General features: G+C 42.2%; 1 protein-coding gene across 1 annotated transcript in view; it reads left to right on the top strand.

The window, feature by feature from the left end:
- The first annotated feature begins 7123 nt into the window (after positions 1-7123).
- The window catches only part of LOC149443312 (adhesion G protein-coupled receptor F1-like), a 47738-nt gene continuing 37770 nt past the window's right edge, over positions 7124-17091 (top strand). The window contains exons 1-3 of the mRNA XM_089655699.1: positions 7124-7334; positions 10964-10999; positions 15007-15039. Of these exons, the coding sequence (XP_089511825.1) occupies positions 7124-7334; positions 10964-10999; positions 15007-15039 (280 nt within the window). The remainder of the gene's footprint in view (positions 7335-10963; positions 11000-15006; positions 15040-17091) is intronic.

Genomic DNA, 17091 nt, shown 5'->3' on the forward strand with positions numbered 1-17091 from the left:
GTATTATACATGGAGATCATATCCCCCTTATGTATTATACATGGTGATCATATCCCCCCTTATGCATTATACATGGAGATCATGTCCCCCCTTATGTATTATACATGGAGATCATATCCCCCCTTATGTATTATACATGGTGATCATATCCCCCCTTATGTATTATACATGGTGATCATATCCCCCCTTATGTATTATACATGGAGATCATATCCCCCTTATGTATTATACATGGTGATCATATCCCCCCTTATATATCATACATGGCGATCATATCCCCCATTATGTATTATACATGGAGATCATATCCCCCCTTATGTATTATACATGGAGATCATATCCCCCCTTATGTATTATACATGGAGATCATATCCCCCTTATGTATTATACATGGAGATCATATCCCCCCTTATGTATTATACATGGAGATCATATCCCCCTTATGTATTATACATGGAGATCATATCCCTCCTTAGGTATTATACATGGAGATCATATCCCTCCTTATGTATTATACATGGTGATCATATTCCCCTTATGTATTATACATGGAGATCATATCCCCCTTATGTATTATACATGGAGATCATATCCCCCTTATGTATTATACATGGAGATCATATCCCCCCTTATGTATTATACATGGAGATCATATCCCCCCTTATGTATTATACATGGAGATCATATCCCCCCTTATGTATTATACATGGTGATCATACCCCCCCTTATGTATTATACATGGAGATCATATCCCCCTTATGTATTATACATAGCGATCATATCGCCCCCTTATGTATTATACATGGAGATCATATCCCCCCTTATGTATTATACATGGTGATCATATCCCCCCCCCCTTATGTATTATACATGGAGATCATATCCCCCCTTATGTATTATACATGGAGATCATATCCCCCTTATGTATTATACATGGTGATCATATCCCCCATTATGTATTATACATGGAGATCATATCCCCCTTATGTATTATACATAGCGATCATATCCCCCCTTATGTATTATACATGGAGATCATATCCCCCTTATGTATTATACATGGAGATCATACCCCCCTTATGTATTATACATGGTCATCATATCCCCCCTTATGTATTATACATGGAGATCATATCCCCCCTTATGTATTATACATGACGATCATATCCCCCCTTATGTATTATACATGGAGATCATATCCCCCCTTATGTATTATACATGGAGATCATATCCCCCCTTATGTATTATACATGGAGATCATATCCCCCTTATGTATTATACATGGTGATCATATCCCCCCTTATGTATTATACATGGTGATCATATCCCCCCTTATGTATTATACATGGAGGACATATCCCCCCTTATGTATTATACATGGAGATCATATCCCCCCTTATGTATTATACATGGAGGACATATCCCCCCTTATGTATTATACATGGAGGACATATCCCCCCTTATGTATTCTACATGGAGGACATATCCCCCCTTATGTATTATACATGGAGATCATATCCCCCCTTATGTATTATACATGGTGATCATATCCCCCTTATGTATTATACATGGAGATCATATCCTCCCTTATGTATTAAACATGGTGATCATACCCCCCCTTATGTATTATACGTGGAGATCATATCCCCCCTTATGTATTATACGTGGAGATCATATCCCCCCTTATGTATTATACATGGAGATCACATCCCCCCTTATGAATTATACATGGAGATCATATCCCCCTTATGTATTATACATGTGATCATATCCCCCCTTATGTATTATACATGGAGATCATATCCCCCTTATGTATTATACATGGAGATAATATCCCCCCTTATGTATTATACATGGTGATCATATCCCCCCTTATGTATTATACATGGAGATCACATCCCCCCTTATGAATTATACATGGAGATCATATCCCCCTTATGTATTATACATGTGATCATATCCCCCCTTATGTATTATACATGGAGATCATATCCCCCTTATGTATTATACATGGAGATAATATCCCCCCCTTATGTATTATACATGGTGATCATATCCCCCCTTATGTATTATACATGGAGATCACATCCCCCCTTATGAATTATACATGGAGATCATATCCCCCTTATGTATTATACATGGAGATCATATCCCCCCTTATGTATTATACATGGAGATCATATCCCCCCTTATGTATTATACATGGAGATCATATCCCCCTTATGTATTATACATGGAGATCATATCCCCCTTATGTATTATACATGGAGATCATATCCCCCCTTATGAATTATACATGGAGATCATATCCCCCCTTATGAATTATACATGGAGATCATATCCCCCTTATGTATTATACATGGAGATCATATCCCCCCTTATGTATTATACATGGAGATCATATCCCCCCTTATGTATTATACATGGAGATCATATCCCCCCTTATGTATTATACATGGAGATCATATCCCCCCTTATGTATTATACATGGAGATCATATCCCCCCTTATGTATTATACATGTTGATCATATCCCCCCTTAATCTCCTCTTCTCAAGAGAGAATACATTCAGTTCCTCTAATCTTTCCTCATAGCTGAGCTCCTCCATCCCTCTTATCAGTTTGGTTGCCCTTCTCTGTACTTTCTCCAGTTCCCAGGTGTTCTTTTTGTGAATTGGTGCCCAAAACTGAACTGCATATTCCAGATGAGGTCTTACTAACGATTTGTATCGGGGGAAATTATATCTCTCTCTGGAGTCTATACTTCTTTTAATACAAGAGAGGATTTTGCTCGCTTTAGAACCCGCAGCTTCCATGCCATTATTAAGCTTGTGATCTACCAGAACCCCCAGATCCTTCTCCACCATTGACCCCCCCAGATCCTTCTCCACCATTGATTCCCCCAGTTGTACCCCCCCCCCCCAGTATGTATGATGCATGCATATTCTTAGCCCCCAAGTGCAGTACATTTATCAACATTAAACCTCATTTCCCACATAGTTGCCCAATTACACAGAGCATTGAGGTCGGCCTGTAAGTTGGAGACATCCTGTAAGGACGTTATTCCACGGCACAGCTTGGTGTCATCTGCAAAGACTGAAATGGGATTTATAATCTCAGACCCTATATCGTTTATAAATATATTAAAAAGTAAGGGTCCCAACACTGAACCTTGGAGTACCCCACTGACACCCCGAGACCATTCAGAGTATGAATCGTTTTTTGTTGCAGGCTGGCTGGTAAGTTGGATAAATTAGGAATGTTTGTTTGTCTTTGCAGCAAGGAGCACATGGAAGGGCAATGCATGCCAAAGGCTATAAGTTGGGGTGGTTGCTAATTGTATAGAATGCCACACTTACAGACAGCTAAAAAATGATTGGTGTTAGACAGGGTCAATTCTAATTTGTTGCAGACTAGCTGGTAAGTGAGCTGGGAAATTTAGTCTGTTTTTGGCAAAAGTGGCATTCTTTCTATTGATCACCATTGTATAGGGCATTTTTTCCATTTACCCCAATGTATTGGTTTTAGTAGGGGTTCCCTAAGATCTGAAAATGTTGAGGTTGAGAAAGGCTGACTTAAAGAGTCATTCCACACAACCACAAGTGGAGGAATGCTACACTATGATTCACTGCAAGGCCTGCCATTTAAAAATGGTATTTAGCCAGAAGTCCTTTCTTGGTTAAGAGCAACTTATTTTCATGTAATATTTATCATACACTATATTGCCAAAAGTATTGGGCCCCCTGCCTTTACACACACATGAACTTTAATATCCTCCCAGTCTTAGTCCATAGGGTTCAATATTGAGTTGGCCCATCCTTTGCACTCTTCTGGGAAGGCCGCCCACGAGGTTTAGGAGGGTGTCTATGGGAAGGTTTGACCATTCTTCCAGAAGTGCATTTGTAAGGTAGGTCATGCTCTATTGTCGGACGAGAAGGCCTGGCTCGCAGTCTCTGCTCTAATTCATGCTAAAGGTGTTCTATGGGGTTGAGGTCAGGACTCTGTGCAGGCCAGTCAAGTTCCTCCATCCCATACTGGCTCACCCATGTCTTTATGGACCTTGCTTTGTACACTGGTGTGCAGTCATGTTGGAACAGGAACGGGCCATCCCCAAACTCTTCCCACAAAGTTGGGGGCATGAAATTGTCCATAATGTCTTGGTATGCTGACGCCTTAAGAGTTCCCTTCACTGGAACTAGGGGGCCAAGCCCTACCCCTGAAAAACAACCCCACACCATAATCCCCCTCCACCAAACTTTACATTTGGCACAATGCAGTCAGGCAAGTACTGTTCCCCTGGCAACCACCAAACCCAGACACGTTCATCGGATTCCAGAAAGAGAAGCGTGATTGGTCACTCCACAGAACACGTCTCCACTGCTCTAGAGTCCAGTGGCAGCATGCTTTACACCACTGCATCCGACGCTTTGCATTGCACTTGATGTAAGGCTTGGATGCAGCTGCTCGGCCATGGAAACCCATTCCATGAAGCTCTCTACACACTGTTGTGCTAATCTGAAGGCCATGCAAGTTAGGAGGTCTTTAGCTATTGACTCTGCAGACAGTTGGCGGCTTCTGCACACTGTGTGCTTCAGCATGCGCTGACCACGCTCTGTTATTTTATGTGGCCTACCACTTGGTGGCTGAGTTGCTGTTGTTCCCAGTTGCTTCCACTTTGTTATAATCCCACTAACAGTTGAGCGTGGAATATTTAGTAGCCAAGAAATGTCATGGATGGACTTATTGCACAGGTGACAACCTATCACTGTACCACCCTTGGAGTCACTGAGCTCCTGAGAGAGACCAATTCTTTCACCAATGTTTGTAGAAGCAGTCTGCATGCCTAGGTGATGATTTTATACACCTGTGGCCATGGAGGTGATTGGAACACCTGAATCCAATGATTTGGAGGGGTGGCCCAATACTTTTGGCAATATAGTGTATATAAACATTCTAAATCCTTGGTTCCAACCTTTCTTTACCTGCTTACTCATTCCAGGGAGACCATCAAAGGAAAAATATTCTTTAGACCGACTCCTTGTAGTTGAATAGTTTGGCTTATTTCTTTCACGTTGTCTTATATGTTCCTTTCTGATATTTTATCAGTCACATGTTATTTTTCTCCAGCCTAGGACTGTCCCCTAAAGTGATAATGCAGATAAAGGAGTAAAACTGCTTATGCAGGTAAGGGGGGCTTGTAGATAAAAACAAACTGTGCAGCTTTGACCAAAAAGTTAGATAATGCCCTTGCTATAGGTGTAGGCCATTTACCTACCTCCCAAGGCCTGGCTAAAACACTCCTAAAGATAGCATCATCCGGTCATGCCTTGTTGCTAGGATGTTGCTAAGCCACTCTCATTCTTTACTGTTCACCATCACAGGTAAAAGTTAAAAAAGTAATTTGTCTATTGTAACAGTCACCCTCCAATAGAGATAATGTGCAATATAATTTGGTTTGTATAGTTTCAAGCAACAATAATTCCAACCATTGACCATTTGGAAACTCGGGCACTTCCCGAGGGGCCGGGGTCAGTAGGGGGCCCCATGAGATGCCCCTGTTACCTTTTTCATAGGCTTTTTTGAGTTTGGGCAAGGACACAGGGGCCCCATGATCCCCTATTGCCCGGGGGCCCCATGAGTTGTCAGTCCGCCCCTGATTCCAACCAATCAAGTTCAATTGTATAGTACATATACGGCGAAAGATATGGCCTCCTGAAGACGTCCCTGATGTGACAAAATGCATAGGAGCAGGAGCTTCCGTTTCACGGGCCACCTCCACTCCCATGCTGGTTGGAGCGGCGGTGATCTAAACTAAGTATTGGCAGGTGATTTTGGGGTGCTAGGTTGGGCACAGAGTACTTTGAGTGTGACCTTTTTTCTGTTTTTAACATGGTATTAATAAATAGTTTTACACTATGAGGATTTTTTCTGGTTCATTCCACTCCTACATGAGCATGAGATATTGAATATGTACTGTATGGACACCTTATACCTTAGTATAAGTTTGGGTGGTCAACATCTGGTGAGTTTGGTCCCAGAAGGGCACAGGACGCCATGCTGGAGTGAAGTGATTATTGTGGTGGAGTGGAACAGACTGTTTTGCACTTTAATTAAGAAGATAGTGAACACAAGATTTTGGCACTTTTCTTTCAGCACTGGCACTTTACAAAAGCCTTTTAGTGCTTTATTATCAATTTGGGTTTATTGATTATATGCTATAGCAGTAATATTGTGTTTGTATAAATTCTAATGTTCACAAGGAGTAGGATTGGGAAGCGCAGCTCTTATTTTTGTTTCACAACTGATAAGCTCTCAAACTCCCCTCACATGTGTGATCCACCATCTCCTGTGACTTCTACAGGGGGAGGAGAGAGCACATGCTGGGGTTTGAATCCCTGGGAGTGTCTTAGTAACGTCCTAGCAACAAGGCAGGATTGGATGATGTCAACTCTGGGAGTTTTTAGGCCCGGGTTTGGGAGATACTTAAAAGGCTAAAAATTATAGCAAAGGCTTTATTTCACTTTAGTCAAAGCTGCACAGTTTTTTCTTTTCTACAGGCTCCCTTTACCTGCATAGGCAGTTTTTGGGGGGGTTTTCTAGAAACGTGAACTGAACCTTTTAAAACATGTTCGCAGTCTCTGGTCATCTCCTGTTTTATGTATATAATCTCTAACAGCTGTTTGCGATATATAATTCACTGAATATTATGTGCTACCCTTTAATGATGTCATGGGTCACACTTGAGGCCCCCCCATATCAAGAAAGTTGGACATTGCTATCCTACAAAAATCTGTTGTAAAAATGGCAAGAGCGACTTTGAATGCAGTCAATGCTCAAATAACGTCTTTTTCAGACATAAGAACAACCAACAATTTAATAGTGACTGTAATATCACAGAGCTTTTGTTGACATCACGATACCTACTAAGTCATCTTAATATTGGCAACGATGCAAGATTACATTTAGTAGCTTGCCTGGAGTTTTACTTTGAAGCATTAGTAATAGAAGTTTTGTGTGTGTTTGTAGATTTGAAATCCAGTACCGTCAGTAGTGCCAATATACAGTCTGGAGCTATTGAAGGAGGTCTACTGGGCACAACCACACTCCCTACTGAGAAAACCACAATGGCCACAGCACCTTTCTCTGAGACCCCAATGCCCGCTGTCACTACAGCACAGGTTCCTACCCAGAATGCTCCAGTAGAGAGAGGCATATTGGGTAGCACCACTGCTCTGACTTCTGTTCCTCATACCAGTGTGCCAACAGCATCAACTGGCCTTCAGAATACAGACACCACAGTTCCTGCGGGTGGAGTGACCACAACCATGCCAGGTATGTGATGTAAAGAATGAATGATCATCTAATGTCCAAGGGCTCATTTAACGTGTATCTAAAACCCAAAATGTAATATATTGCAGCTTTTCAGTCTTTAAAGAGGAACTTCAGTTTGTTTTTGTTTTTTAAAGTTAGAAGCTACAAATACTATGGATGCTGACTTAAAAATCAGGTACTTACCAGTGCTTAGGGTTCAGCACTGTTTTCCCACAGCTGGTTCTGCGGGTCTCCATCTTGGCTTCCTGAGGAACCACAGGTGGATTCTTTGCTTCTTTAGTTTTGGAGCTCACAGTGATGAATGTGCTCTCCGTTGGCTCCCTACCACATGTGGATTCTTTGCTTCTTTAGTTTTGGAACTCACCGTGATGAATGTGCTCTCCGTTGGCTCCCTATTTGAGGCCCTATGAAGATTCCATTTGGCTTCCCAGTTAGCAGTCTCTGTAAGACTTTCAGAACTTCAGCAGTGAGGTCAGGTATAATCAGGGGTGGACTGACCATTTGGAAACTCGGGCACTGGCCGAGGGCCTGGGGTCTGTAGGGGGCCCCATGAGATGCCCCTGGTACCTTTTTCATAGGCTTTTTTGAGTTTGGGAAAGGACACAGGGGCCCCATGGTCCCCTATTTACCGGGGGTCCTATGAGTTGACAGTCCACCCCTGGGCATAATATCTTGGTTAGGGCATTGTACCATTGTATTCCCACAATAATAACATATTTTCCCTGGGGGCAATAACTTTTCATCTTGTCTGGTTCCCTTCTCTGAAGTTAAAGTGGATATAGCCTGTTTCATATCTATCAGAGGCTTTTGCATGCTCACATGGGCCTCCATTACTTGGATCATAGTTTGTTGCATCTTCATCTGTGCCTGGGCCACTTGGGTCAGCAACCCGGGCATTGTTGTCTTTATGGAAGTGCTAGGGCTATATGGTGGTTGGTGGTTCAACTTCTGACTCCATTGTGAACTCATGATCTGATAGATATCCAACCCTTTGTGCCAACTCTTAGACTTTCTCTCTCTTAGGGGATGACTTGCTTGAAGTAGCTTATTCCTGATTTTTCTTGTCTAACAGGGACTCCTCCTCTCTAATTTCCTTCATCAACTCTAGATAAGTAGCAGCAGATCTAGGTCCCTTGAGAAGGAGCTTCAGTGCTATAGGGTAGTTTGGACGAGCTCCTTGTAAGACTTTTTCTAGTCAGACCTTGCCTGCCTCTCCTGAATCTATGCCTTTATTTTATTTGAAGTAGGATTTTGTCTACTTGAGTTATGACATCAGAAATCTTTCTGCTGGTGAGTGTGCTCAAGCTTGTACAATAGATCTGGTAGTTTGTCTACTCATCCATACAGAGTACAACACCTCAATGTAGTCCATGGCTACAAAGTCCTGCTTTCCCAGCTTTAAGTTACAAATCACTTTAGCAGCAGGGCCCCTGAGACTCTCACTAGTTCTCTGTTTTTAAAGCCCCAGAGATGCCCCACTCTTCTAGTGCTTGTGATTCCTGATCCATCTTCTCCAGATGTTACTGGGGTCTTCCCTGGGAAGCAGGAAGCAGGAGGTAACCCCATAAGTGGGTGTTGGAGCGATGGTGTTTGTTTCAGTTCCTAATGAAGTTTGGCTTGGGCTCTCAGGGTTAACATCTGACACTTGCACCTGGAGTAGATGGATTTCAACTTCCTCTGTCAGATAAACAGAGTGGGAACATTTTTTTCTCCATTCTAACAACACATAGGTGCAAGCAACAGCTAGATTAACCTACATGTCTAGCACAAACACTGTCTGCTTGGGAGTTAGCGCCTTTGCTGCTCAATGGATTTGCTCCTCAGTCCATTCATCTCCCAGCCCATCAACCTCTACACACAGTTCTGGTCAGCCATTTTACTCTTGGCATCGTTTGACAATGGCAACGGGGTCCATGTCAGCTTCTTCCGGCTTGTTGGCTAGGTTTTTGGCACTCACACCAAATGTGCCCCCACATGTAGTGCTACCCCCATGGGAGTTGCTGGATAGAATGGGTCCCTTTTTCCTTGTCTCGTGCTCCTCAAGAACCTCAGCCCCTATTACACGCTAGTTTGAATGTATTATCACTCAATAGCACAGAAAATCACTGAAAGTAGCACTTAGCACTCAACAGTAATACCTTGTCAAAGAAGCAGGCACTAAACAAGTTAATAAAAGAAAACCGGGTACATTGTCACTAAACAAAGTGGGTAACAAAGCAAGCATAAGGTTGAATCAAGGATGTTAGTAAAAGGTTTTAGTATACAGAATGATGAGTGGCGAGAACTAAACATGAGATGATGTTTGGTGTCCAGATCAGCATAAACAGTAGCAAGGCCACCTTAGGTGCAGCATTGAGCAGTAATGAAACGTACGCAGGCCATAGACACGGAGAAAACCGGATGTTTTTTTTTTAGAAAAACAAAAAATCGGTCGTTCAATCAGCCGACGTTACCACCATTGGTAAAAAAAAGTCGGCTGATTTTCGTCCCGTCTACGTCCGGCAAATATAATAGTGAAGTGTCCCTGCAGAGAGCTCCACTATTATATTTGACATTTAAAAGTATAGCAAAGTTGCAACATTGTATCTATTTGTATCCATTTCGGATACAGATGATTCTATTCGGATACAAATGGATACAATGTTGCAACTTTGCTATACTTTTAAATGTCAAATGTAATAGCGGACAGAGCTCTCTTCAATGACACTCCACTATTCTATTTGACATTTAAAAGTACAGATGTTCTTTTTCTTTTGTCTTCATCTTCTTCTGTTTCTTCTTTTTCCTCTTCTTCTTGCAGGTCACGGCTCATGCGCATTTTTTTAATCGGTAAAAAAATCGGCCGATTTGCCCATCATTGCCGTGAAAATCGGCTGATCGGCAAATTCAGCTGATTTTTTTCCAACTTCACTGATTAAAAAAACTGTCAGAATCACGAAAAACTGCTGACAAATTCACCCACTAACGATCTGCCGATTATTCTTTCAGATGAATTTTTGGCCGGTTTTCTCCCCGTCTATGGCCTGCATTATTCTACCAAATACAGGAACTATAGTGCCAGAGGGCATTCATGGCAGTTATGCCAGGCCTAGACTGACTGGTACACACTGTCTATGAGAAATTAACAAAAGGAGAAGGTGGAAAACAAAGGGGCTTGTAGGATGATATACCCAGAGGGGACAGTCCTTTTAGATTGTTCTTCTGCCGACTATTATTGGTGCCCTTTAAGAAGCGTTGGTGCACTTATTGATCATCCTAACCAACCAGCATACAATATAGGCTAGTAATGGTGCAATGTATATGGCACAGATGCAGTGTCAAGGGATCTATAAATGCAGATTAGCTAAAGCACAGGTGCAGTGTGGATGTGATATATTTAAAGTCTTGCCTTCAATGATTTCATGCTAACAGTGAGAATGGTGGGTGATGAGCCCTTTCACCTGTCCTTGTGATGCAGCTGTGAGCTTTGCTGGAGAATGGGGGCTCGAATGCGGCACCCCACTGTCTCTCCCTCTGAAATGCCTCCAGAAACCACAGGTGGGAAGGAGCTGGTGAGAGGACACTCCAGTACCTCTGCAGAAGTGTGGTGTTATAGCTGTGGTCAGTGATGTGAAGCAAGGGGGTCTCTTTTTCTGGGCCTCCGTTCAATCTCCTTTCACCCCCCCCAAGTCAGCCTTGATACAGTCTATCAGTGGCTGCGGGTGTGCGCTCCCTGAGTCCATGTCACCAAGAGAGCAAAGTGCTTGCGGGCAGTTCAATAAAAGCCGACTCACCACTACCCCTGCTCCTCAATGCCTCCTGGGAACTGTAGTGTTCAGAGTTCAATGGCCCCATTTTATGTCTGCTGTCTCGAACTTTAACTCCCATGATTCACAGTGCTCTGCATAGAAGCCTTTGGGCTGGCTTAACTTTTGCTCTCCACCTGCTATTTGGAGGGGTAGTGCAGCATAACATCAGCATTACAGTACAAAGCAGAACAACGGAGGGATATTGTCTCCTTCTCCATGTTGCTGTAGCCCAGCACCTGGCTACATTAATATTCAGAATTTAGACAGCCTGCACACCAAACTGCTCACATGTCTCTGTGGAGCTGGCTTTGTGTAAGGCCTGGTTGGAGATTGAAATAATATATTTAGAGTTGAGCACCCAGCATTTGCGAGGTCAGGTATTGATGTTGGATGAGAATACCTGAGTCACAGTTGAAGACCTATTTCATCCCAATAGTATTCAGCATGGTTAAGGTCAAGGCTCTGTGCAGGACACTCAAGTTCCTCCACACCAAATTGCTCAATCCACATCTTTATGGAGCTGGCTTTGTGTGAGGCTTTTTTTGGAGAGTGTAATAACTTAATCTGTGTTGAGCTCTAGAATTTTTGAGGTCAGACACTGATGTTGGATGAGAATACCTGGGTCACAGTTGGAGATCTAATTCATCCCAATAGTGTTCAGCATGGTTAAGGTCAGGGCTCTGTGGAGGACACGCAAGTTCCTCAAAACCATATTGCTCAATCCATATCCTTATGGAGCTGGCTTTGTGTAAGGCTTGTTTGGAGATAGTAATAATATAATTTGAGTTGAACTTTAGCATTTGAGGTTAGGTACTGATGTTGGATGAGAATACCTTGGTCACAAGTGGAGACCTATTTCACCCCAATAGTGTTCAGTATGATTAAGGTCATGGCTCTGTTCAGGACACTCAAGTTCCTCCACACCAAACTGCTCAAACCATGACTTTTATGAAGCTGGCTTTGTATAAAGCTTGGTTGGAGGTTGAAAGCACTCAATCCTATAAAAACAGTATCCTTCACTGAAAACACCTGAAATCCATCATTTGGAAGATGTGTCTACAAACGTTTTGTGATATAGCTATAGGCGATGGATAAATATGTGAGTTGTGTTTCATAGATAACACCATAAAAATAGTATTTGTGATTTAGTTGTGCAAGCACAGGACCAGTGATGAACTACCGAGTAAGTTATACAACATTTATAGATGGATCTCCGGTGCGTTTTTTCGGGTACATTGGCCGCATCAACAGAGTCTGGGATCAGGCAGGAAGACAGAAAAAATGTAATTATATCTATATTGTGCTACAAAGCAGTATGGATCTCAAATATGGGACAAAAAAAACAACGAATATGGAAATGAAGACTGTTTAGGTTTAAAAATAAAGTTTTTAGTTATTTCAGGTACAGTTACCTTTATCTTTCAGTTAATACCCTATAAATGATATTCAGCTAAATAAAAAAGAACTTTTATTAAAATATTACCACCCTAAAACAAATATTTTTTTTTTTTGCCCTTTTTAGGGCCTATGATATGTATCAGCTTGACCAATCTCTACACTCCCAAATACTTCACTGTAACACAAAAAGACTAAGGCCTTGTTCACACGGGCAATTAGGGCCGATCTGCAAAGTCCAAGGGAAAAAAAAAAACTCGGCTGACTCTTGCCGTTGGAATCACAGGCTCCTATAAATGGCAAGCAGACAGTGGCCAGATATGTCCATAGGTAATTGCACATAGAGTGGTTACCTGTGCTTAGGGATGGATGATACGATATTATGGATATAAGACTGGTCTTAATCACCTGTGTGAATGGTGCTGCGATCCAAAGAATACGGAACACAACAGTTTGTTCTAATAATCATTTTTTTGCAAAATTTGCTCTAGAAAGTGAACGTCTTTTTATGTAAGAGCTTAAAGCAGAAATCTGGGGGAAAAAATTTGTTCCATGCAGTGGGTCTGTGCCCGCACTGCTCGTTTTTGTCTTGGACTGATAAGAGCAGAGATACCTACCTAATCTGCCGATCCTCCGAGCGCAAGACCGGTCCCTACCGCTTCTGCCCTCCTGCACGCTGGCGGTCTTGTGAATGGGTTGTTCCTGACGTCATCACGTGAGGACAGCAGGAACAGTCCACCGCTGGACGTGGGGAGCGCCATTTTTGGAAGGTTCGAAGGACTGGTTATGTATAGCCTTTTTAGGGCCTCCTGGACAAAATGAGCAGTTAACCCTTGCTGTGCGGACACAGCCCAAACTGCATGGCGTGAAAAAAATTTCACATTGAGTTCTGCTTTAACATTAGCATATAAGCACTTAATAATGCCATTTAAAGTATAACTAAAGGCAAACCTTTTATTTTTATTATTACTATTATTATTAATAATAATAATAATAATAATTTAATTTATTATTATTATTATTACTACTACTACTACTACTACTACTACTAATAATAATATTGTTTTAATTTTATTATTATTACTTTTGTTGTTATTATTATTAATATTATTATTTTATTTTTATTATTATTATTATTATTATTATTTACGTTTGTAATGGCGTGGAGAGGGATCAGAACACCTGTCCGGTTTTTATTGCTGTCTGTGCCCCTTTTAGGGTTAATCACCCTCTCTATTTGTCCTGTTTACCATTATCACCGAAACTGAAAGAAAATCCCACATTTTTGGTTATCCCCAAAACTGTAATTAAGGGGAAGGTCTTCCAATGAGGACACTATTTCTAGTGAAAAGGCTCGATTCCCTTACTTTGGAGAGATTTCCTCTCAGTTCCTGATTGGGCTGTGGAACAGGAAGTGAAGGGAAATCTCCCTACTTGGATACAGATGGAAAAAAAAAAAAAGCTGAGAGGGGTTATAATCCTCCCCTACTCTATCCGTACTGAAAAAATCGTTTTCTTTTAGTTCTACTTTAATCATTTTTAAAATGCATGGTAATTATTTTTCTTTATCAGAGGGAAGGCAGTGTGTGTAAAGTGCAACTTAAGCTATTGAGCACTATAAACATCAAGATTTTTTTTTTTTTTTTAAATAGCAGACTTTTCTGGTAAACATTTGAAAAGGAGGCTAATTGAAAAATATTTTTAAAGTGGTTGTAGATTTTTTTTTACTTTTTTACCTACTGGTAAGCTTATAATAAAGCTAAATGCACTGTTTAGGAGATATTTGCTATATGCTTTGCTGGGTTTTTTTTTTTGCCTTCCTCTGAATCAACTGTGGGTGTAGGATTATAACTTTTATTTTTTTTTTTATGGTTGAACTGGATGGACTTTGGTCTTTTTTCAGCCAGACTAACTATGTAACTATTTGAGAGCCGGTGCATGCATCATGAAGGAACGACGTACTTGTGCCGTTCCTTCACAATACTGTGCCGTGGCCCGGGACTCCCGCGCAAGTGACGCCATCGCAGCTCGCCCAGTCAGACGGCCAGAGCTCACGAACCCAGAAGGAAGATCGGGTGAAGATGGAAGCCAGTGCACCACTGGAGGGCTTCGTTTTAAGGAAAGTCCTTCATAATGTGCTAGTATGCATTACCTGTAAGGGGATTTTTTTTTTTTTTACTTCTGCTTTAAATGTTTTTTTAGTCCCTAAACTAGTAAATAACTTAAAGTGCATTAAACACAAAGTCAGTATTGTGTGTGTAAATTGCAGCTTAAGCTATTGAACTCTATAAACAGTTTTTTTTTTTTGCAAACAGGTAAGACTTGTGGTAAACATTTGAATAGGAGGTTAATTGAAAGATAGTTAAAATGCTGTGTTTTAGTTCTTAACCTAATGAGTAACTAAAAAGAAAAAAAAGCATATAAAAACACAAAGTGAACAATATTTTATTGATGAAACAGCCTAGAATTATTACTTTTTTCCCATTGTGCAGATACGACAGTGATACACACTTCAAAGACTCTCGGTAAGTAATATATTGCTACCAGGGCTTTTTTTTCTTAGAGAATAGGTGCAGGAACTCTCCCCTTCTGAATCATTGTTTCCGCCCCCTGCCCACCTCCGAGCACCGTCCCTTGGTTCCCACCCACCTCTCAGCCCCGTTCTTTCCAGAAAATACACAGCCAAGTATCATTTTGTGGTGCTAAGTAATTTGTATGCAATTTGTTAATGATACACAGAAAAACCATAAAATAGATCCCCCATAGCCAACAGCAATAGACTACCCCTCCCCAGCAACCATAGTTTTACTCAGCAGTAATGAACCCCAGCAACAAAATACCACTCCAGCCACAATAGACCCCCAACAGCAAGAACAGATCTCAAGGCAGCCAGTATCAATAGACTCTCTGGCAGCCAACAACAATAAACCCCTATCTCAACAGTAGATCCCCCAACAGCAACAATAGACCACCCCAGCAACAATAGGCCACCATGCAAAATTATATCTCCTCCAGTGACAATAGATCCCTCCAGCAACCAGCATCAGTAGACCCTCCAGCACACCCCAACACTCCTTGCCATTACATACATTCAGTGCTGGAGGTGCCGGAACTGTGTTCCCCCGCGTTCCCGTTGAAAAAAAACCCTGATTACTACAGAGAACTGTAAAGGATATACTCCTCTGACACCAAATAAATGGACACTCATAGGACATTTAATGCAGAGTGCATTTAATACACCGAACCATTATGCTTAGGTTAGAGAAGTGGTCTCCAAACTGTGGCCTGGGGACCTGATGTGGCCCTTTGCTTGCCTTTATCTAGCCCATGGGGCACTATTCCACCAACTGTCACCAGTGATGGAGCACCATTCCCTCTACTGACACCATGAGTGGGACATTATAATTCTCACTGATATCAGCAATGGAGCACTATACTTCTCAACAACGGGGCACTATTCCTCCTATTAAAACTGATGACGGGGAACTGATGCCAGGGCTTTTTATTCCCAACGGCTAGAGTCCGGCCCCCCTAAACTCTGAAGGACAGTAAACTGGCCCTTTGCTTAGAAAGTTTGGAGACCCCTGGGTTAGAGGTATCCATTGGACAATAGAACATCGATTTCCCGTAATGCTAACCTAATGGGCATAGACTTTGCCAAGCAAATATCTGCACTCCTTCGTAAATCATCCTCGGTGAATTATAATAGGCAAGATAATCTTGTGTTGGCCAACTGTATTTGGTAGCTAGATGGTGAACTCTACTTTTGGAAAGAACCATGAGACATGCTGGCTTAGCATGGTTATATGATAAAGAATTCATTATCCAACCAAAAAAGGCACAAAATATAATCCTGGATTGTGCAAAACTTTTGAGATGCACTTGGTTGAAGAATACTGGAAGTAGACTTCTCTTCCCAGTGATACAAGTTCCACTTAAGATGTCATGGTGCCAGAGAAGTGCTCCTTCGGAGGGGTGGTGGTAATGTTAAGCAGGGCCGGTGCTTCCACTAGGTAAAGTATGCGGTCACCTAGAGTGCACTGCCACCTAGGGGCACCTGGGAGAAGCACAGGCCGGCGCTCTCTCTCATGAATGATCCTTCAGCTGAGAGGAGGGGTGGCAGAGGGGGAGGAAGATAGGACACAGGAAGATGCTGGGTGTCTGTGGCCAGTGTAGCAGATGAGCTGCCGCTTCTTCCAGTGTTCCTCTCCGACTTAGTCCCTTACTGCAAGACGGCTGGTGGCTGCTGATCACTGTTGAGTTCCAGCCCTTCCCTTCCGATTCATCAGCAGAGGTGGAGCTGCACCTGCAGAGAAAGGTAATGTCTGATTCTGATGTCTCGTGTCTGTGTGAGTGTGACCCGTCTGGCCATCCATCACATGTGTCGGTGAGTTATGACATCCTGACATCCACAGTCTGCTCTTCTAGTGCCTGCTGGGCCTGCTGATCTGTGTCAGTGTTGGTGGTGGTGTGTTGTCGGATTTGTCACTGTGTGGGATCATTCAGTTAAGCTGCCTGCTGTCCCAGTATTTTATCCCCCCCATTGCCTGGGGAATTCCAGCCTGGGATCTGTCAGA

Source organism: Staurois parvus, unplaced genomic scaffold (genome assembly GCF_062004578.1).
Source record: "Staurois parvus isolate SC_StPar_1 unplaced genomic scaffold, SC_StPar_1.0 ptg000860l, whole genome shotgun sequence".
NCBI classification, from domain to species: Eukaryota; Metazoa; Chordata; class Amphibia; order Anura; family Ranidae; genus Staurois; species Staurois parvus.